This window comes from Gymnodraco acuticeps, unplaced genomic scaffold (assembly GCF_902827175.1).
Source record: "Gymnodraco acuticeps unplaced genomic scaffold, fGymAcu1.1, whole genome shotgun sequence".
NCBI classification, from domain to species: Eukaryota; Metazoa; Chordata; class Actinopteri; order Perciformes; family Bathydraconidae; genus Gymnodraco; species Gymnodraco acuticeps.
Window position 1 is genome coordinate 215,371 of NW_022990191.1, and position 22,130 is coordinate 237,500.

The window sequence follows — 22,130 nt, forward strand, 5'->3', positions numbered from 1 at the left end:
TCATGTCGACTATCTGTTGATAATCTGTTGAGTCAAGATGTCCACTAAAGATTACATTAAGCATTAGTTGATGATCAACAGATGAGCAACTTTAGAGTTTAGTTGACTATCTGTTGATCGTCAACTAATCTAGAGTTGACTATCAGTATACTTTTAGTAGGTTCTCCACTAAGCGTTTGTAGGCATGTGTTAGGACTATCCAATTAAAGTGAAACACAGTTGAGAACAGTAGAAAGTCTATAACCCTAACAGAACACATTCATCCACTAATGATATGCAACAGACAAAAGCTAAATGTTTGGCACAACTGATCACAAACTGTATTTATTCAATATGTATGTCATGTTTGAGATAGAAACACCTGTTCCTGTTTTATTTGACTAATATATAAGATAAACACAGAAGCCTAATGCATTCACTTGAGAACAAAAGGTTTTTCACAAGAACTCACAATCTACAGATAGTAAGGTTGAATATCGGTTAATAAGCTGTTGCAAAAAACATGTTGACAGTCAACAGACACTTTTTGTCAAATCTATAGATCACTTGAGATGTACCTTATATTCTACTGGCAGTTAGTTACATGCATGTTACTTGTCTGTTGAAACAGTGTTGTTGAATGTCAACTGATGACTTGTAGAGTGTTAACTATGGACTATCAAAATAAAGTGTTACCTCGTTTTTTACCGATGCAAAGACGCTACAATCGATGCATCGCGAGTTCAACCCAAACTGTAGCCGATGTGCACTCTCTCAACCGGTGCACTCGCATCTTGAACGTTTATGCCGGTGCGAAACGGTGAATCTTAACTTCCATATAATACACGCTTTCATCACCTCCCGCCTCGACTATTGCAATGGAGTCCTGTCCAGGGTTCCCAGCAAAGCTCCAATACGTCCAGAACTCTGCCGCCAGGCTTCTCACCCGCACCAAGCCCTGGCAACACATCACGCCCACCCTCATCCACCTCCACTGGCTGCCGGTCAAGTCCTGGATTCAGTACAAAACACTCCTCCTCACTTACAAGTCTCTCCATGCCCTCGCCCCCCAGTACTTATCGGACCTCCTCCATCCCGACACCCCTTCTCGGAGTCTGCGGTCCTCAGACACGGGCCTGCTCTCCATTCTCCGCTCTCGCCTCCGAACTGTTGGTGACAGGGCGTTCAGTGTTGCGGCCCCCACCCTCTGGAATGCACTTCCTTTAGAGATCCACAATGCTGCTTCCCTGGACATCTTCAAGTCATCATTCAAAACTCACCTGTTCACCATGGCCTTTGACCCCTAACCCATCACAGTCCCCCTGCTTCCACTCCTGATTTATTTTTTAAACTTTATTATTTGCCCCTTTTGTTTGTTTGTTTGTTTGTTTGTTTGTTCACTGTGTAAAGCAGCCTTGGGTCCCTTGAAAGGCGCTATACAAATGTTATCTATTATTATTGTTATTATTCTATGAAGCGACTGTAGCTGTCAAATTCATATGTTGTGATGAAAACACCAAGGCTGACGCTGTGTCGATGCTTTTGTTGTCAAATCTCAACTGGGTTGTGAAAAAGACAGGCGCGTTTGGGGCCGAATAAATGGATTGTAAATAATGCAGTATCTTGCAGATAGATCTACATTGAAGAGATGTAGAGATTGTGTGTAGTGTTTATAGCTCTAATTGTTGATGTGCACAGAGATCTGATGTCCTGGATTAATGGCATTCGGGGGCTGGTGTCCTCAGAGGAGCTGGCCAAAGATGTAACCGGAGCTGAGGCCCTTCTGGAGAGACACCAGGTATTGAATCCCTTCCCTCTGTTAATGCTCTTCATTGCAGACGACGCCGTTTTTAAGCCATCTAACACCGCCCATCAATCTTTCCTTTCCATTTTCCAGGAACACCGCACAGAGATCGATGCTCGTGCTGGAACCTTCCAAGCCTTTGAACAGTTTGGTCAGCAGTTGCTGGTGCGCGGCCACTATGCCAGTCCTGAGATCCAGCAGAAACTAGAAGCTCTGGACCATGAGCGTGCTGACCTGGAGAAGGCCTGGGTGCAGCGCCGCATGATGTTGGACCAGTGCCTGGAACTGCAGGTACTGTGTGCTGAGGCATGAGGAGCAGTCGGAAAGTGGTGTGTGTTTGTCCCTCTGACTGACTGTTGTTCCTCTGCAGCTCTTCAACAGGGACTGTGAGCAGGCTGAGAACTGGATGGCCGCTCGGGAAGCTTTCCTTGCTAGTGATGACAAGGGTGACTCCCTGGACAGTGTGGAAGCCCTCATCAAGAAACATGAAGACTTTGACAAGGCCATCAACGTGCAGGTCAATATAAGTTTTACCGCTCGGTGAAAGTTGTTGGAATCAATCGGTAGTTGTATTCTATAAACACTCTAAATGTTGCCCTGCTGTACAGGAGGAGAAGATCGCTGCTCTGCAGTCCTTTGCTGACCAGCTGGTCGGAGCCGACCATTACGCCAAACCTGAGATCTTTAACCGCCGAAATGAGGTCCTGGACAGGTAGGGAACGCTCTGTTACAACCTGTTTGTCTTCACCCTCCTCAAATCCAAACAGGACTGAGTATCATCTTCACTTCAATTTGACATGAATGTGTCAAAAGCTCATTTCCTAAATCCTACATGCTTACTATATCTAACACTGACATAGAGATCAGTAATGCAGGTTCATCAGATCCAGATCAAAATAAGTCTGCTTTTTAAATAAGCTGGCATTTCATTTATAGACATCTTTTATACAAAGATAAAATCGGACCTAATGTGAAGTCTATGGTTCTGACACAAACACACACTTTTTCCTGCTAGATTTGACAGAAATACGACCAAAGCCCATACACACTATAACTACTACAACAGCAGGGGATGTACAAAGATGTCTGCAAGTTCATCACATTTCATTACTATTTTGTTATGTCTAAAAGGAAAGAGAAAAGATCTTTTTCCTCTCCTATTCAAGTATAGACCATATCTTCCTTCTGATAAATATGGGCATCTGTTTAACTTGCCTGTGTTTTTTACATTTGAAGGTGGCGCCGGCTGAAGGCTCAGATGATCGAAAAGCGTTCCAAGCTGGGTGAGTCGCAGACCCTGCAGCAGTTCAGCCGGGACGTGGATGAGATCGAGGCTTGGATCAGCGAGAAGCTGCAAACTGCAACAGACGAATCCTACAAAGACCCCACCAACATCCAGGTACACTCCCTTCTGCCAGCACAGGCCCTGTTCCCAGGAGATCTCAGCACACTGCTGATCTGCACTGTTTCCCTTAAGAGTAACTCCACAGATGAATTTATAAAGATAGCACATACAATTAAATCTATTTTTATAGATAGGATTTATTTCCACAGATAGTAACTGATTGTCATTGAGACCAGTGTCTTTCCCTAAATTAAAATTGCTAATCAATTTTGTCTTGTTTTATTGACGATACTCTTTAACCGTGTCAAATCCCTCCCTGTGTCCTGTCTGAAGTGAGACTGAATTTCTCTCCCACTGTCTTGTTTTTTTATAGCTGTCCAAGCTGCTGGTAAGTTTGAGTAGTGTGTCAGCTGACTAACAACCATGCAGGTTGTCATGTGTCCACGTCTTTGCTGTGTGTGTGTGTAGACACAAAGTAGAACAAGCACTCCGTCCATCTTCAGTTTGTCCCTCATCGGCACCGTTCAGTGCCAGCTTCTTTTCCAGCTAGTTTTTAATTTTGTTAATTTAAAAAAGGCTTCATTCTGTGTTCATTTTGTATTTTATCCTAGGTTTGATTTGCCATCAAAAGCTATTAGTTGCTGGTTGTGGCTTCCATCTTAATGTTCTATTCTTGAGAGGGGGTTATCTTTAAACTTGCTTCAGATGTTTGTTCCACAGTCATAATGATCCAATTAGACCTTCAAATAGTCTTTCTGGAACAACAGCCCAGCAGGCTGGGAGAAGGAAACTCGGGTCAAGCTGACCAAATCACATTTGAAAAAGCTGTTGGATGTGTTAGTGACTTTTAAAGACAGTAGCTAGTGTATTGAAGTGGAGAAGGTAAGGGAAATGTGGAAAGATACAAGAATGAAGCAACTTTGAAGTGACTCTTCCTCTGGTAGTTTATTTGTTGCAGATGTTGTTCTTCCGCTGTTTGTCCTGTGTGTCCGTCGATGTCCGACACATTGTCTGTGATAGATAGCGTCCTGTGTTGAATTCATTTGTATATACTCTACCCTGTAGTCTTTCAATCTCTAGTCTTCCATTTTTTGTTACAAACATAATTGTATAAATGATATGAAACTGACATTAACATCAATGTAACTTGTAGGTAAAGTCAGCCTCAGATAAAGGTTTATTCATTTCACTTAGTTAAAGTGACTGTAGCTCATCACTTATAGGAACATCGCAGATTATAGGAATGAAAGCAATGCTAGGTGTTACGTGTATATTTCATTTTGAGGAGCTTTCTAAACATTTACACCATGAAATGGGAACTTGTCCACTTTGTGATTCTCATGCTGTGTCCGTGTCCCCCCGCCTGTGTGCTGTCAGAGTAAGCATCAGAAACATCAGGCGTTCGAGGCCGAGCTGCACGCCAACGCAGACCGGATCCGCGGGGTCATCGACACGGGAAACACCCTGATCCAGAGAGGAGCCTGCGCCGGCAGCGAGGACGCAGTCAAGGTACAGTCCTATGACCCGAAGCATTCACTTTAATACTTATTATCCATTCAGAAATGTGACGTAGCAGCAGAACAATATTTACACATATTTAGAAGAAAAAGGCATCCTCATGTAAGAGCTTGAGAAAGAGTTCTAGCTGAAGTGGAAAGCTGTTTATTTATTGATGATATATCATTTTTTCCTGGCATGATTAAGAGTTTCTTAACAAACTGTATCAAGTGAATGTTTAAAACTGAGACTTTCTCTGAGCAGAAGACGCTCTCCACATGTCTTGTATGAGAACATAATATGTAATGGAGTGAAATGAACGTCCACTATGACTTGCTCCTTCCCCAGGCGCGCCTCAGTGCTCTGGATGAGCAGTGGCAGTTCCTCGTCAACAAGTCAGCGGAAAAGAGCCAGAAACTGAAGGAGGCCAACAAGCAGCAGAACTTCAACACCGGCATCAAGGACTTCGACTTCTGGCTCTCTGAGGTGACCTGCAGTCAGTACAGGTGCAGTGACTGCTGGACAATAACCAGAAGAGGATCTAACCGTCTGCTCTGTTGTTCTCAGGTGGAAGCTCTCCTCGCCTCTGAAGACTATGGCAAAGACCTGGCCTCAGTCAACAACCTGCTGAAGAAGCACCAGCTGCTGGAGGCTGATATCTCTGCACATGAGGTAAGTCATTGTAAAACATGGCTCTGTGTTAGAGGAACACACAAGACACACAATTTCATCGCAGGCCACATTAGCATTATGGTTGCCCTCAAGGTGGCAGTTGTAACTTTAAGACTAAATAAAGACAGTATACATATATGTAGGGCTGCCCCCTAATAGTCGAATAATGAAGTCTTTTTTCATTAGTCGATTAGTTTTAAAAAAGAAGCTCCATCCGTGCTATGACATGCACCTGGAAACCCCCTCAGACTTCATTAGGAGCGGGGCCTGGTCATTAAGTTAGTGACCAGTTAGTTCCCAGTACTCAGAACTAAAGAGCAGATCGCGTTCACACCGGAATAAGTCCCTGAGGGAGGGTGAGGCAAATGAGCCGCTGACCTCACTTCTTCTTCTTCTTCTGCTTTGGGTTTACTGCCGGCCCTCCGCAAACAACTTCACGGCGTATACTGCCGGAAAATAATTGTCTCAGCGTTGGATCATATTTGTTTTAGTAATAACTGAATGAATCACTACCTCTGAAAGTGGAAGTCGAGAGAAATAATTGCAAACAAATATTCAACAATGTTATACAATATATTTAAGAAATGAGTTTGGTAACAAAAACGCATTGTTGTGCATCAATATATTATGCATGCACTTAGACAAAACAAACGGTATGTTTCTTCGTGTTAGTACAACATAAACCCCATGAATTTATGAAATGAAGTAACACTCATCATATCTCAAAGATCAACATTTTGAAGTGAATAATACAATTAGTTTTTAACATCACACAAATCAGGCATGCAAGTATTTCTCCTCTGAATTCAGGGATACTATTTGAATAGTCTGAAAGAGTTTGAGATTCTGAAAGCACCTGTCCCAGACCCTTACTGTCAGCCTGTCATTGTTTCAGGGGGTCCTCGCAGACCACATGACATGATTGACTGGCTAGATTTGGCACCTTTGTTTTAGAGCATTTACCAGTCTTACACTCCTCACCATTCTAAATCCTGACAATGCATTATCACCCTGAGTTACAATGGAAGCCTCTAACCCCCCTCCCCCCTTGCAGGATCGTCTGAAGGATCTGAACGGCCAGGCGGACAGCCTGATGGGCAGCCAGGCCTTCGACACCTCCCAGGTGAAGGACAAGCGCGATGCCGTCAACGGCCGCTTCGCCAAGATCAAGAGCATGGCTGCAGGGCGCCGGGCCAAACTCAACGAGTCCCACCGCCTGCACCAGTTCTTCAGGGACCTGGATGATGAAGAGTCTTGGATCAAGTAAGAGAGTTGGATCGTGTAGATATCTGAGAGGGAATCAGGGCAGATTATTCACAGCACACTGAGGCTAACCTATGAATCTGAAATCTGTCCCTGACCTGAGAAATAAGCTCCACCTTCGGTCTGCCGACTGTTGGAGTGTCCATATCAACTGATGCTCTTTAATACATCTGTCTTCTGATCAGAACATGTGTGGTTGTTGTTGCGTTTGTTTAACGTGATCGAGACAGCGTCATTTTTCCTTGTGGCTTCACCGTATTGTTTATAGTATAGACATGCAGAGGTAGACTCTTGCGATGTATCTTGATTCATAAGGGTGGTGAATTGTTAACATTGTTAACGTTACCGCTGACATATTAATATTTATATATTTTTTATATGTATTTGTGTATTCCATTCATGGCAATTATTATAAAAAGATAAAAACATGTACACTGTAGACACTGTGTCTGTAGCCCATGGTGGAAAGGAGCAGGGAGAATCAAAGTCAACACAACAGTCTGGGGAATCAGGTTGTCTTCGTACGCTCTCATTATTCCTTCTTTACACATTTTCTTAAACCTAAAGATGTTTATAAGTGATGAAAAGGGCTGTCCAGTACTATTATCAAGTAACATAACATTCTAAGTAGAAATAACTCCAGACGAGGACAGGAGAGGAAAGACAGAGGGTCTTCCTAAAATGGGTCCAAATAACGGAAGTCTGTAGTGAGCAGAACTGCCCTCAACTTAAATGAACACATTTCTGCCTCCGCCACCCCAAACAGAGAGAAGAAGTTGCTTGTGAGTTCGGAGGACTACGGACGTGATTTGACAGGAGTACAGAATCTGAGGAAGAAACACAAGAGGCTGGAGGCGGAGCTGGGAGCCCACGAGCCGGCCATCCAGGTGAGAGGCTCATCTTTTATTCTAATCTGATCAGGGGATTCTTGATGCAGTGATTTATCCAAAGGTTCTACAACATCATTTACTAGTTCTATATTTAGCCAGTTGATATATTTTGAAAAAATGTTGCAACAGTTTGGGAATGATTGACCTGTTTTGAAGTTGGATACAAGCATCTCAGCTCAGTGACTAACATGTTTGTTTGAGAGCTTTTTGCTGGAAGGATTTCTTGGTTGGCAATGACGTTGTTACTTCATTGTCCAGTCATCACAGTGACGTTGCCAGGCAACCAGCAGAGATGGTGGCAGATGAACTGCCGACTGCTCTCATTCTGACTTTCTGAAATGCTATGGACAGTATTGTAGCTTTAGATTTAGACTATTGATCTCTGTCTGTGTGTGTGTGTGTGTGTGTGTGTGTGTGTGTGTGTGTGTGTGTGTGTGTGTGTGTGTGTGTGTGTGTGTGTGTGTGTGTGTGTGTGTGTGTGTGTGTGTGTGTGTGTGTGTGTGTGTGTGTGTGTGTGTGTGTGTGTGTGTGTGTGTGTGTGTGTGTGTGTGTGTGTGTGTGTGTGTGTGTGTGTGTGTGTGTGTGTGTGTGTGTGTGTGTGTGTGTGTGTGTGTGTGTGTGTGTGTGTGTGTGTGTGTGTGTGTGTGTGTGTGTGTGTGTGTGTGTGTGTGTGTGTGTGTGTGTGTGTGTGTGTGTGTGTGTGTGTGTGTGTGCGTGCAGTCGGTGCTGGACACTGGGAAGAAGCTGTCTGATGACAACACCATCGGGCAGGAGGAGATCCAGCAGAGGCTGGCCCAGTTTGTGGACCACTGGAAGGAACTCAAAGACTTATCTGGAGCAAGGTAAGCTCCTGCTGAGCTTAAACACACACACAGTGATACGGCACACACACAGTGATACGGCACACACACAGTGATACGGCACACACACAGTGATACGGTACACACACAGTGATACGGTACACACACAGTGATACGGTACACACACAGTGATACAGTACACACAGTGATACAGTACACACACAGTGATACAGTACACACACAGTGATACAGTGATACACACAGTGATACGGTACACACACAGTGATACGGTACACACACAGTGATACAGTACACACACAGTGATACGGTACACACACAGTGATACGGTACACACACAGTGATACAGTACACACACAGTGATACAGTACACACAGTGATACAGTGACACACACAGTGATACAGTACACACACAGTGATACAGTGATACACACAGTGATACGGTACACACACAGTTATACGGTACACACACAGTGATACAGTACACACACAGTGATACAGTACACACACAGTGATACAGTACACACACAGTGATACGGTACACACACAGTGATACGGTACACACACAGTGATACAGTACACACACAGTGATACAGTACACACACAGTGATACAGTGATACCACCAGTGATACGGTACACACACAGTGATACTGTTTTTACATACAACACACCAGTGATACAGTACAACACAGTGATACAGTACACACACGGATCAGTACACACACCGTTATACAGTGATACACACAGTGATACGTACAAACACAGTGATACGGTTACACACACAAGTGATACGGGTACACACACAGTGATTACGGACACACACATATACGGTAAAACACACAGTGATACAGGACCACACACAGTGAACAGTACACACACAGTGATACAGTACACACACAGTGATTTTACAGTTACACACACAGTGATAAGTGTACACACAGTGATTACGGTACACACAGTGATACGGTCCACCACACAGTGATACGGTACACAACACAGGATACAGTACACACACAGTGATACGGTATACACACACAGTGATACGGTACACACCACATTGTTGATACGGTACACCACACAGTGATACAGTACACAACAGTGATACAGTACAACACAGTGATACAGTACACACACAGTGATACAGTACACACACAGTGATACAGTACACACACAGTGATACAGTGATACACACAGTGATACGGTACACACACAGTGATACGGTACACACACAGTGATACAGTACACACACAGTGATACAGTACACACACAGTGATACGGTACACACACAGTGATACAGTACACACACAGTGATACAGTACACACACAGTGATACAGTACACACACAGTGATACAGTACACACACAGTGATACAGTGATACACACAGTGATACAGTACACACACAGTGATACGGTACACACACAGTGATACAGTACACACACAGTGATACAGTACACACACAGTGATACAGTACACACACAGTGATACAGTGATACACACAGTGATACACACAGTGATACAGTTACACACACAGTGATACAGTACACACACAGTGATACAGTGATACACACAGTGATACACACAGTGATACAGTGATACGGTACACACACAGTGATACAGTACACACACAGTGATACAGTACACACACAGTGATACAGTGATACACACAGTGATACGGTACACACACAGTGATACGGTACACACACAGTGATACGGTACACACACAGTGATACGGTACACACACAGTGATACGGTACACACACAGTGATACGGTACACACACAGTGATACAGTACACACACAGTGATACAGTACACACACAGTGATACAGTACACACACAGTGATACAGTGATACACACAGTGATACAGTACACACACAGTGATACGGTACACACACAGTGATACGGTACACACACAGTGATACAGTACACACACAGTGATACAGTACACACACAGTGATACGGTACACACACAGTGATACGGTACACACACAGTGATACGGTACACACACAGTGATACGGTACACACACAGTGATACAGTACACACACAGTGATACAGTACACACACAGTGATACGGTACACACACAGTGATACAGTACACACACAGTGATACAGTACACACACAGTGATACAGTACACACACAGTGATACAGGTACACACACAGTGATACAGTACACACACAGTGATACAGTACACACACAGTGATACAGTACACACACAGTAGAAATAAGTGTGTACATCAGGGTTTACGCTAGGATTTTTTCTTGCCGGTCAAATGTCCGGAAAGAATTTATTTTACCGGACAAATTTGAAACTTACCGGTCATGTTTCAATAATAATAATGACATTTTGACCGGCAGGTTTTGAATTTACCGGTTTTTAATAAATGTGACCAGCTAAGAAACGGTAATTACCGGCTAACGGAAAGCCTGGTGTAAATGTATGAATGTGTGTTTCTCCAGGGGACAGAGGCTGGAGGAGTCGCTGGAGTACCAGCAGTTTGTGGCAAACGTGGAAGAGGAAGAAGCTTGGATTAATGAGAAGTTGAATCTGGTGGGGAGCGAGGACTATGGAGATACACTGGCTGCTGTGCAGGTGTGCAAAACACCAAAGTACATCACAGTAAATATGTGTTAGCGATGAGCTTACTGAATTCTGAGGAAACCTCTCTTTCACACAGGGCTTGCTGAAAAAGCATGAAGCATTTGAGACTGACTTTACCGTGCACAGGGACAGAGTCAACGATGTGTGCACTAACGGAGAGGAGCTGATCAAGAAGGTAGGGACGACACCGCGTCCAGAGAAAATACACTTATTGAATTAGCATATGTTGATTTGTACAGTGACTACAGAAACAAAGGTTCCCATGATAATTGAGTGTGTTTCCAACAGAACAACCATCATGTAGACAACATCAGTGCCAAGATGTCGGCACTGAGAGGCAAAGTGTCGGAGCTGGAGAGGGCCGCCGCTCAGAGGAAGGCCAAGCTGGACGAAAACTCTGCCTTCCTGCAGTTCAACTGGAAGGCGGATGTGGTGGAGTCCTGGATCGGTACGACCACACCTTCTTTCGTCTTCAGCAGTCTCATTCGCTGGAACGCCTCTGACACATTTAGCCTGCACAGAACACCTGACATCAATCTGTGCTCTGATCAAACTCTGCATAGACGTTACATAGCGGGGAATGAATCCATCAGTCAGAGATAGTTCCAGGTCCTTTAAAAGCATAACTTATCTTGAAATGTCTAGATGACTGTTTGTGAGGGTTGAGTGGCTGGCTCTGAATGTGTGGATGTGTTTTGTGTTCAGGAGAGAAAGAGAACAGCCTGAAGACTGATGACTACGGCAGAGACCTGTCCTCTGTGCAGACTCTGCTCACCAAGCAGGTACTGCATCTCCCCAAAGAACATTTGATTTCTCTGTACCGTATTCCTCTTTGTGTTGACACCATCTTTCTGTGTGTGCAGGAGACTTTTGATGCCGGTCTGCAGGCCTTCCAGCAGGAGGGCATCACAAACATCACAGCGCTCAAGGACCAGCTGCTGGCTGCCAAACATGTCCAATCAAAAGCCATCGAAGCTCGTCACGCTGCCCTCATAAAGCGCTGGAACCAGCTGCTGTCCAACTCCTCATCTCGCAAGAAGAAGCTTCTGGAGGCTCAAGAGCACTTCAGAAAGGTAGGGAGGCCAGAACAAGGACGGCTACTGAATTTTTAACACTTCCACAAATATACTTAAAACCTACTAAAACGATATTGTCCAGAGAAAATGTTGAATGGATTAGAGCAGCGCTACGTCTCTTCCTAGCAAAATGATGGCCCGCCTCCTTTCCTGTGAAAACAAGGCAGAAAGAATCCAGAATTAAGATTTCTTTACACCCGCTTAGAACAAAGGACAATCTAATGATGCTATATCATGATGCTAATGACGCTAACGTCAATTGTCAAAGTAAACCGTTGTAATGTTAAGTAGTGAATGTAGATCTGCATTGACGTATACAGAACTCTGACAAGCCAAGGTAATCCCAGTTTGAGTGTTACATGCTGCGTGCTGCTCGTCCACCGGCAGACTGACTATTGATTTGAATCAAACCATAAACCGCTGCTGATCATCGACCTCAATCATATTGTGTCATTATTTGCCTGTCTGTCTGTAAGTGGGCTCTATGTAGAGAAAAAAGACACAGCGTATGTTTTCACCCCAAAAGGGGCAGGGCATGACGTGGAGGGAAAGGTACCCTAATGTGTTGCTCTAATCTATACAAGGGACAGCATTTTACCACTCCTGATGTCATGGAAGTAAACTGGACTTTAAGGTTGACTTCTTCTCCACAGGTTGAGGACTTGTTCCTGACATTTGCCAAGAAGGCATCAGCCTTCAACAGCTGGTTTGAGAATGCTGAGGAGGATCTGACGGACCCGGTCCGGTGCAACTCTCTGGAGGAGATCCGGGCGCTGCGTGAGGCCCACGAAGCATTCCGCTCCTCGCTGAGCTCCGCACAGGCCGACTTCAACCAGCTGGCAGAGCTGGACCAGCAGATCAAGAGCTACCAGGTGGTGTCCAACCCCTACACCTGGTTCACCATGGAGGCCCTGGAGGAGACCTGGAGGAACCTGCAGAAGATCATCAAGGTCTCCACTTCTAACATTATTCATATTATATTACCTGCTGTTATTTCTATTCACTTTCTCCTCTAAGACCCAAAGTACTCCCAACACACCTGTGCTCCACAACATTTCTTACTTCATCAATAATACTCAGCATAGCATTGCTGCTGACCTGAGAGCTGCAGGAGTTCAAAGGTGCTGCAAGCCAACGGTTTCTCTCCAGATCTCGAAAGCCCTCTAATTCTGAGACTTAAACTCAGGTTACCAACACCTCTGATGCCATAGCTCTGTTGTTTGCCAAATTGCTAATCTGAACCTTTCTTCTGCTGAGTCAATCTGTCTGATGTACTGATCAGGCCTATCTTGTCCTAGCTTCACATATAATTAAAGCTTCTGAGTTAACGTTACCCTGGCCTGTAGCTGTATACACAGGTCGTGACTTCAGTTCAGCCATCAATCATAATAACATAATAAGGCTGTGCAGAAGTTCAATAGGGAACACCTGTATAACTTGACTTCAATAGCTAAATACAAGAGAAAGCTGTGTTCATGTTTTTGTTTCTCTTGAGTTGTGGCTCCTTTTGCTGTATCTCTTTTCCACTTTCAAATAGGCCTAATACATATCATAGCTGTTCCATCAAACGTGAGGGAGGGCCGCCTAAACCCCCCCCACTCACCTGCCTACAGCCATGCTCACTGCTGTGTGTGTGTGTGTGTGTGTAGGAGCGAGAGCTGGAGCTGCAGAAGGAGCAGAGGAGGCAGGAGGAGAACGACAAGCTGCGTCAGGAGTTCGCTCAGCATGCGAACGCTTTCCACCAGTGGCTGCAGGAGACCAGGTACAGAGATACACATCTGTATAGTGACACAGGCCAGCTCCCTTAGAATGATACATTATAAAACGTATTGCCTCTTGTTAACGTCTCCCCCTCCTCTTGCCTCCTCCCTCCCTGACGCTTGGATTGCTGTGCCTCAGGACTTATCTTCTGGATGGGTAATTATCTCTTTGTCATGTGTTTGTGTTATGAGTGTAAGCTGTGTGTGATCTGATGAGGACAGTACATCTTTTGTGGCGTGTAGGGGCAATCTAAATACACATGTCCCTCTTCTTCCTTTCCCATGAATACTCCCTGTGACTTGGCTCGATTATTTATTTGTCAGATTTCATCTCTGCCCCCCCCTCTCTGAAAAGCATAGCCTATCGGCGGGTTATCTGTGTCTTTCAGTACCAACCTCTAGCTCTGTTTCCTGTTTCTGACCCACGCCTCAGGGCTGTGACATCATTACTCTGCAGGCTCAGCACTTCCTGCTGTACGAATACTCACTGAGCCCACACACACACACAGCAGGCTGTCCCCCTGTTTACTTTGTGTACTTCACTGATGGAAACACTGAAATATTGGCACGCACTTTTAACTTGTAATAGTATTTGGTCCCATGGGGTCATTGTGTATGCGTGCTAAGCATATGTGCAGTGACTTCATGTTCATGAACTGAGGATAATGTAGTGCAGCTGCATGGCTCACAGTGGATTGTTGGCATGAATGCAGCTCTGTGGCAGAATGTACATGTTGGAATTGCAACAAATGCCAAATGAGACACTCTAGAATAGTTTATTTTATTTTCAGAAGTGAATTGCTATCATGGTAGCATAAAGGTTTTAGTGAAGAGTTGAAGTCGTTATAGTTTATAAGGCTGCTTCCTCTCTGACGTCACGTTGTGTTGCCGGCAGGTCGTGTATGGTGGAAGAGTCTGGAACCCTGGAGTCCCAGCTGGAGGCCACCAAGGTGAGCATCGCTCACTGCTGCATGCTGTCATTCCCAGGGGACATGCAGTCAAAGACCTGAGGCTCGTCTCAATACCCCTCCTCGACTCCTCTCTTCCCCTCCTCGGGACTAGACCCGGAAATCGATCAAGACACGCCATTTTGAAGGACGTCCCAATAGCTGAATATTTCAAATTCACAGTCCTGAATGTGGTGAATGTGGGGCGTAAAGGCTTTCACATTATTATAATTATAATTTTATTGAAATGTACATTTTACACCACAACGGAACACAAAAGCAGGACCAACCATCATACATTGAATTCCTTGACTAACAAGAGAAAGATTCATTTAAATAAATATTTAACCAGAAATGGGCCGGTTCTAAAGGTTCTTCAGTTCAGCCCGATGAGAGGGGATACAGCTGTGCACGTCATCATTAACAGACGTTTGAGTGAACGAGGACGTCCCAATTAATACCTGAGGACTCCTCTGTCCTCGCGTCACCTCCTCGTGTCCCTCGCTCGCATCTTACGGAGGCGGAGCTAAGATGCAAGGAAGGGACGCGAGTGAGGGAAAGGAGGAGGTGAGATATTCAATTGAGACGAGCCTCTGGACTTTAATCAGCTGAATTGTGAGCTGAGGTAAAGGATAAACCATATGTGGCACGTTTTGGTCATCTCTCTCTCTCTGTGTGTGTGTGTGTGTGTGTGTGTGTGTGTGTGTGTGTGTGTGTGTGTGTGTGTGTGTGTGTGTGTGTGTGTGTGTGTGTGTGTGTGTGTGTGTGTGTGTGTGTGTGTGTGTGTGTGTGTGTGTGTGTGTGTGTGTGTGTGTGTGTGTGTGTGTGTGTGTGTGTGTGTGTGTGTGTGTGTGTGTGTGTGTGTGTGTGTGTGTGTGTGTGTGTGTGTGTGTGTGTGTGTGTGTGTGTGTGTGTGTGTGTGTGTGTGTGTGTGTGTGTGTGTGTGTGTGTGTGTGTGTGTGTGTGTGTGTGTGTGTGTGTGCAGCGTAAGCACCAGGAGATCCGGGCCATGCGCAGCCAGCTGAAGAAGATAGAAGACCTGGGAGCAGCGATGGAGGAAGCGCTGATCCTGGACAACAAGTACACCGAGCACAGCACGGTGGGGCTGGCCCAGCAGTGGGACCAGCTGGACCAGCTGGGGATGAGGATGCAGCACAACCTGGAGCAGCAGATCCAGGCCAGGTACACACCCACTGCACACACACTTCAGTGGTGGAAAGTGACTAAGCACATTTACTCATGCACTGCATTTAAGTCCAATTTGGATGCATCTGTACTCATTTGAGTATTTTCATGTACTTTATACTTTTAACTCATTTGTTTACATGTATGCATCTATAATACAGAATATAAATCATTATGTATTATTATGGGTTAGGCTACTCAACAGTATAGCCATTTAAATAATCCCCAACCAAGTGAACAAGACATTAAGGCATTCATAATTATAACACAAACATGTTATTTGTTTAAATCTGGCAAATGAGTACATTTACTTTTTGTACTATTTTTTGATGCTAATACTTTTGTACTTTTCCTTGAGTACACGTCTGAATGCAGGACTATACTTGTAACAGAGTATTTTTACAATGTTGTATTGCTACAATTACTTAAGTAAAAGATCTGGGTACTTATCCCAGCTCTGCTGTAGGTAGGGATGGGTATCGTTAAGGTTTTAACGGTATTACTACTTGAATCGATAGCGCTTATCAATCCGGTCCTTCAACGGTACTCTTATCGGTTCTTTTGGAGAGAAAAGAGAAGGTAAATGAAGTAAAGAAATGTGCTGCATAAACACAGTGGTACAGAGCAACACAGGTATGCTGCTAAAGGCCTAAGGGTTCTTCTGGAGGAAGATTAAGGATACATAACACCTGACGTGGATGAGGCTCCAGCGCTACTAGAAAGACAGTCGGTACATTCCTCCGTCTGGATGTGGAGCACTTTTGCTAAATGTTTAGACAAACTGCTCGTGTTCCCGCCCTCACATGCTAAACTCTTATTGCACTTTTGGCAACGAGCATTGTCCACATCGAGACGGGTAACATTTAACCACACCTCTGAGCGCTTAGTTCTCTCCGCCATCTCCGCAGTGTGTTGCTGCATGTAGCAGCTGCGTGTGTGTAAACCGCCCCGCCCCCTCGCACACAGACGGGGGAGAGAGAGAGATCTCTCGTCTGGATTGGAAAGATCGAAAATACATCATAGATGCATTTTTTTGTCTTATTGCACATTAGAAACTGAGTTGGTGAAACTAAAACTGCAATATAATGTTTATGTAGCAACATGATATGACATAGTTTTCAAATGTCTCCAGTACCGATAAAAAGACCGCTAACGGCGGAGCTTAACGGCACCACGGTCTGTAATCATTCAGCCCCGGGGCCCTGTTTAATATCGGGGCTCGTACCCATCCCTAGTTGTAGGTGTGTTACCAAATGTAATCAAACGGATCATGCAGCTGGAGCTCATTTGCCTCCATCTTTGTTTCAGGAACACCACCGGAGTGACGGAGGAGGCTCTGAAGGAGTTCAGCATGATGTTCAAGTAAGTGACCTGACCAGTGTTCATTGGATGAAGGAACACTGATAAACTATGCCGTCTATGACGAGATGTCTGGAACGGACCTCATGATGTCCTCATCAGTCTGTCTCTGATCCTCCTCTCCTCCTGTTCCTCTGCAGGCATTTCGACAAGGAGAAGTCTGGCCGTCTGAACCACCAGGAGTTCAAGTCGTGTCTGCGCTCGCTGGGCTACGACCTGCCCATGGTGGAGGAGGGGGAACCTGATCCCGAGTTTGAGGCCATACTCGACACTGTGGATCCCAACAGGTCTGTCCCCGGGTCAGGAAACATTGATAGGGACACACTGTGCTATTGGCTGATATGGCCCCTGGTAGACCACCACACATAACTAGAGTTACTATACTATCATTAGTGTTGGTATTAATATTACTGGCTGCTGTCTCCTGGACAATTCAACATCTGTAATCAGTCTGTAAATAATTGCCATATATACACTTTGGGTTGTAATACTGTCAACTGGCTGCTATCCCACTACTTTATACATACAAAAACAATACTTTTACTGCCACTGGATGTGTATTTTGTAAATTGTAATTAGTGTAATTACTATTCTTCTCTTTAATATTGTATGCATGCCTCTTCATTAATATGTAGCTATTTCTGGCTCTTTACTTTTGCTGTAACAATGTCAATGTCCCTCTGTGGGACGAATAAAGGAATGCTAACAGAGGAATGTGTGTGTGCAGGGATGGCAACGTGTCGCTGCAGGAGTACATGGCCTTCATGATCAGCCGAGAGACCGAGAACGTTAAGTCCAGTGAGGAGATAGAGAGCGCCTTCCGGGCCCTCAGCACAGAGGCCAAACCCTACGTCACTAAAGAGGAGCTCTTCCAGGTGGGATGTGTTCTGCTCTCTCTGTGGACCAGTGTGTGTGGACCAGTGTGTGTGTGTGGGGACCAGTGTGTGGGGACCAGTGTGTGTGGACCAGTGTGTGTGTGTGGGGACCAGTGTGTGTGGACCAGTGTGTGGGGACCAGTGTGTGTGGACCAGTGTGTGTGGGGACCAGTGTGTGTGTGGACCAGTGTGTGTGGGGACCAGTGTGTGTGGACCAGTGTGTGGGGACCAGTGTGTGGGGACCAGTGTGTGTGTGGACCAGTGTGTGTGTGTGGGGACCAGTGTGTGTGGACCAGTGTGTGGGGACCAGTGTGTGTGGACCAGTGTGTGTGGACCAGTGTGTGTGTGGGGACCAGTGTGTGTGGACCAGTGTGTGGACCAGTGTGTGTGGACCAGTGTGTGGACCAGTGTGTGTGTGGGGACCAGTGTGGGGACCAGTGTGTGTGTGGACCAGTGTGTGTGTGGGGACCAGTGTGTGTGTGGACCAGTGGCTCTAACTGTCCCTCTCTGTTTCAGAACCTGACCAAGGAGCAGGCCGACTACTGCCTGTCACACATGAAGCCCTACCTCGACAGCAAGGGCCGCGAGCTGCCCTCAGCCTTCGACTTCGTTGAATTCACCCGCTCGCTCTTTGTCAACTGATCCCTGCCCCCCAGGGACCAATCGGGACGCGTTTTCCCCCCCACACACTTCAACACAAACACACGGCTGAAACTGCATGACTGGCACTAGGAATACTCACTATAACAACTGTCTGTCCTCTATTTATCTGCTCTACTTTAACTCTTTAGTGGATCCGTCTACATTTGAATGTGATTGTTTTTAGCTGACTTAGCTTGTGCTTTCGATGAATTTAAGAACCTAATAGTCAAACTAATGTTGTTAGTAACACCAACAACTGCAGTGTGCTTTAATAAACGCTACTGGTTAGAACTGGAATCATCGCCTCCTGTTTTTATTTCATTTTTCGTCTTGAAGACACAGTTCATATACATCAGTCCTATGCAGCGAGTCATTCTGCCACCTGATTGGCTATCTGCTCCAGCTGGCTGCTCTCTCGGGGGCCCTGCTCCGTCAGATCGTGGCTCAGCTGCCAGATGCCCACGCTCCCGTCTGTCCTCCCCACAGCCAGCAGGTGGGGGTTCCGATGGTTGAAGGCCAGACAGGTTGCCGGTTGGTCTGTCCCCCCCTCGATGGTGGCTGCCGGCCTCAGGGACCTGCGGCCCAGGTCGAATATCTGCACCTCACCTGAGAGACGGTGCACAGACTGCGAGTTCTGATTAACTGTTTCATTACAAGAACAAATGGCATCTTACATTTAGTCACATAAAGCTCAGAGCAATAGCAGGTTTCTTTAGGATCTGTTGAGTGACCATTCAAATCCATGTTTACTATGTGATGGATAACAGGCAGGTGCATGGCTCCTACTCAAGTGTTATCATGGAGTCTGCTTCCTGATCTGATGAATACATCCAGTTTTGAATAGTGTAAAGTAACTAAGTAGATTTACTCTAAATAAGCACCATTTTGAGGTACTTTTTACTTCTACTCCACTACAGTTCAGAGGTACATGGTGTACAGTACTTCTACCCCACTACAGTTCAGAGGTAAATGGTGTACTTCTCCTCCACTACATGTATTTAATACCTTTAGTTACTTCACAGATCTGGATGAATGATGTGAAATCTAACCAAGTGTTAAATCAGACTTTAGTTCCACCTGGAGTAAATCCACCAGCTACCCTGCAGTCTACAAAGTCATTCAAACTAGCTGCACCTTTACCAGCTTTGAGAACACTTTCATGATCAATCATTATAAAACATATCATATATATTATTCTGAAATGGACCAATCTGCACAACGACTACTTTTACTTTCACTATATTTCATATCTAATTTGACTTGAGTAACACTTTGAATGCAGGACTTACTTTACTTGTAACAGAGTATTCCTACAGCCTGGTACCAGTGGCGGCGCTGGGTAGCTACAGCCCCACCATGAAAAATGATGTTAAATTAAGCAAATTAAATTAAATAATAAGCAAAATGCTAAATGTTGAGAAAACGGCTTGCGAAAATCTACGGGTCGTGTCCACAACACACAAACTGATCCTGCTGTAACAACTAGTGATGTGTCGGCTCGCGCCCGCGAACGAGCCGTTTTGTTTTGTTGTTAAGTAATACAAGACAGAATGATACGATGATCTCCGCGCTACAGCTGCTCCGTGCATGAATGCAGTGACATGTCATATCTAAGGATTAGAGACGGTTGGGTGCTGCTGCTTTGAGCATTGCAATATATTTATTTTCATTATGTTATTTATTTATGATTATCCTTAGGCTCAGCAAAGATTGGTTGTCAGCTGTTGCTGTCTTTTTTTCTATAGTTAATAGTTACTGAAATAGAGCCCTGCTGTTGTCAGGGCCTTTTCTTTAAATATCATTTTAAAATGTCGATACAGTAGCCCCTTTTTTAAATATCTATGATTACGTTTTTATAGGTGTTGCTATCTGTTTTGTGTAGCGTGGTTCTACAAGCAAGTCAGTGCATTAATTGGGTGGTCTCAGAGAGTTAAGGGTCTGTAAATGCAATGAAAACATTTGGCCACAGCAAATCATTTATATTAAACATGTCATTTTTACTTTTGAATACTTCAGTACAAAGGATGTATTGAATAATTTAAGTGATATATGTGTACACATATAAATCATTAGTCAAAACAGGGCTACATTTGATTTCATTAAAAGGTATAATATGTGGTAAACTGAAGAGCCGTTTGGGAGCCGAAAGAGCCGGCTCTTCTTGGTGAGCCGAGCCAAATGATCCGGCTCACCAAGAAGAGCCGGAATTCCCATCACGAGTAACAAGTGCACGTTACTGATGCAATATGGTTGAGACCATTCGGGCTTATGCTAGAAGAGGGGTGCAAGGAATAGTCTAAGAAGTGGGGAGTTTTATTCACTAAAGGTGTGGAAATTCTCTGGCGTTATAATATCAGCACGGCCGGGGTCAGATCATAATGCCTCCGAATGCAATCTAAATAGACCTACAGCCAATCAGAGCAACGAAACGTTGGGTCTGCGTCATGCCTTACTGATGAGACATTCAGTATCCCCATTGGATCTTCAACGTGTACTATCATACGTCACGTTCACAGGGATCCCTTTTTATTTACTACAAGACAAATGTGCCGTTTTATTTCATACAGTTCCATTTGGATTGAGACAGGGAAATAATCTAAACCTCACGCGTGGCGTTTCACTGTCAAGGGGGCGATATAGCGTGTATGTAATTACATTGCAAATACTGACTTGAGCACCACCACTGTGTGGGTTAGCCCTACCATAGATTACCCAACACAAACACTCTGACCTGGTACTACTACTTCTACTTAAGTATAAGATCTAAGTACTTTTCCACCTTGCTTTGAACCGAGAGTTATCTGCATACACAAAGTGCTGTACCTTGTCCGGTGGCTGCTGCAAACACCAGAGGTCTGCTTGGAGACCACTGCAGTTGGAACACGTAGGAGTGTGAGACCCTGAGAGAGAGCAGCGGGGGGGCCTGCAGCAGGGAGTGGAGGTGGGCCAGGCCATCAGTCCCTGCACTCACAAACAGGTTCCTGCAGACACACACAGGTCAGCACTGATCCCCATAGTATTGTATGTAAAATATTGAAGGAGTGGAGCTTGGACCTGTGGAAGGGGGAGCAGTGTATGGAGTGGACGGGGCCGCTGCGGGGCTTGAACAGGAAGACAGCGGGGGCCCTCAGGGTCACACTCTGGCCTTCGGGGGGCACAGCGGCTGGCGTCTGGGATGAGAAGGAGCATCTGAGCAGCAGACCCCCCTCAGAGCCCTACCAGGAAGGTGTCGGGGTCCCAGGGGGACAGAGCCAGGGAGGTGACCCCCACAGTGCTGCTGCCCCGGGCCTGAGGACACAACAAGCCCTGTTACTTTCTGCAGATCCCAGGGGGGGTTTTGGAATCACTTCAAAGGAATAATAACAATGTCTCTGGGATGGTGTGAGCTGTATTCTTTCATATCTGTGCTGTTG

The 22,130-nt window shown here is 45.2% G+C and overlaps 2 protein-coding genes across 10 annotated transcripts in view; one reads left to right on the forward strand and one right to left on the reverse strand.

The window, feature by feature from the left end:
* The window catches only part of sptan1 (spectrin alpha, non-erythrocytic 1), a 60,154-nt gene extending 41,140 nt beyond the window's left edge, over positions 1-19,014 (forward strand). For 7 of the 9 annotated variants that reach the window (XM_034217902.1, XM_034217906.1, XM_034217903.1 and 4 more), the window contains 26 exons: positions 1,678-1,777; positions 1,877-2,074; positions 2,154-2,300; positions 2,392-2,495; positions 3,020-3,182; positions 3,502-3,516; positions 4,506-4,637; positions 4,974-5,111; positions 5,193-5,297; positions 6,352-6,560; positions 7,327-7,447; positions 8,171-8,292; positions 10,732-10,864; positions 10,950-11,048; positions 11,162-11,321; positions 11,579-11,655; positions 11,737-11,946; positions 12,603-12,899; positions 13,599-13,711; positions 13,849-13,866; positions 14,605-14,659; positions 15,642-15,838; positions 17,150-17,203; positions 17,341-17,487; positions 17,928-18,075; positions 18,592-19,014. In XM_034217902.1, coding sequence (XP_034073793.1) covers positions 1,678-1,777; positions 1,877-2,074; positions 2,154-2,300; positions 2,392-2,495; positions 3,020-3,182; positions 3,502-3,516; positions 4,506-4,637; positions 4,974-5,111; positions 5,193-5,297; positions 6,352-6,560; positions 7,327-7,447; positions 8,171-8,292; positions 10,732-10,864; positions 10,950-11,048; positions 11,162-11,321; positions 11,579-11,655; positions 11,737-11,946; positions 12,603-12,899; positions 13,599-13,711; positions 13,849-13,866; positions 14,605-14,659; positions 15,642-15,838; positions 17,150-17,203; positions 17,341-17,487; positions 17,928-18,075; positions 18,592-18,717 — 3,388 coding nt within the window. In that variant the 3' untranslated portion in view covers positions 18,718-19,014. The remainder of the gene's footprint in view (positions 1-1,677; positions 1,778-1,876; positions 2,075-2,153; positions 2,301-2,391; positions 2,496-3,019; positions 3,183-3,501; positions 3,517-4,505; positions 4,638-4,973; positions 5,112-5,192; positions 5,298-6,351; positions 6,561-7,326; positions 7,448-8,170; positions 8,293-10,731; positions 10,865-10,949; positions 11,049-11,161; positions 11,322-11,578; positions 11,656-11,736; positions 11,947-12,602; positions 12,900-13,598; positions 13,712-13,848; positions 13,867-14,604; positions 14,660-15,641; positions 15,839-17,149; positions 17,204-17,340; positions 17,488-17,927; positions 18,076-18,591) is intronic. The other 2 variants (XM_034217904.1, XM_034217910.1) reach the window with 1 other exon arrangement.
* The window catches only part of wdr34 (WD repeat domain 34), a 10,336-nt gene continuing 7,218 nt past the window's right edge, over positions 19,013-22,130 (reverse strand). Inside the window, 4 exon segments of the mRNA XM_034217911.1 lie at positions 19,013-19,323; positions 21,541-21,698; positions 21,772-21,932; positions 21,934-22,005. Of these exon segments, the coding sequence (XP_034073802.1) occupies positions 19,088-19,323; positions 21,541-21,698; positions 21,772-21,932; positions 21,934-22,005 (627 nt within the window). The 3' untranslated portion in view covers positions 19,013-19,087.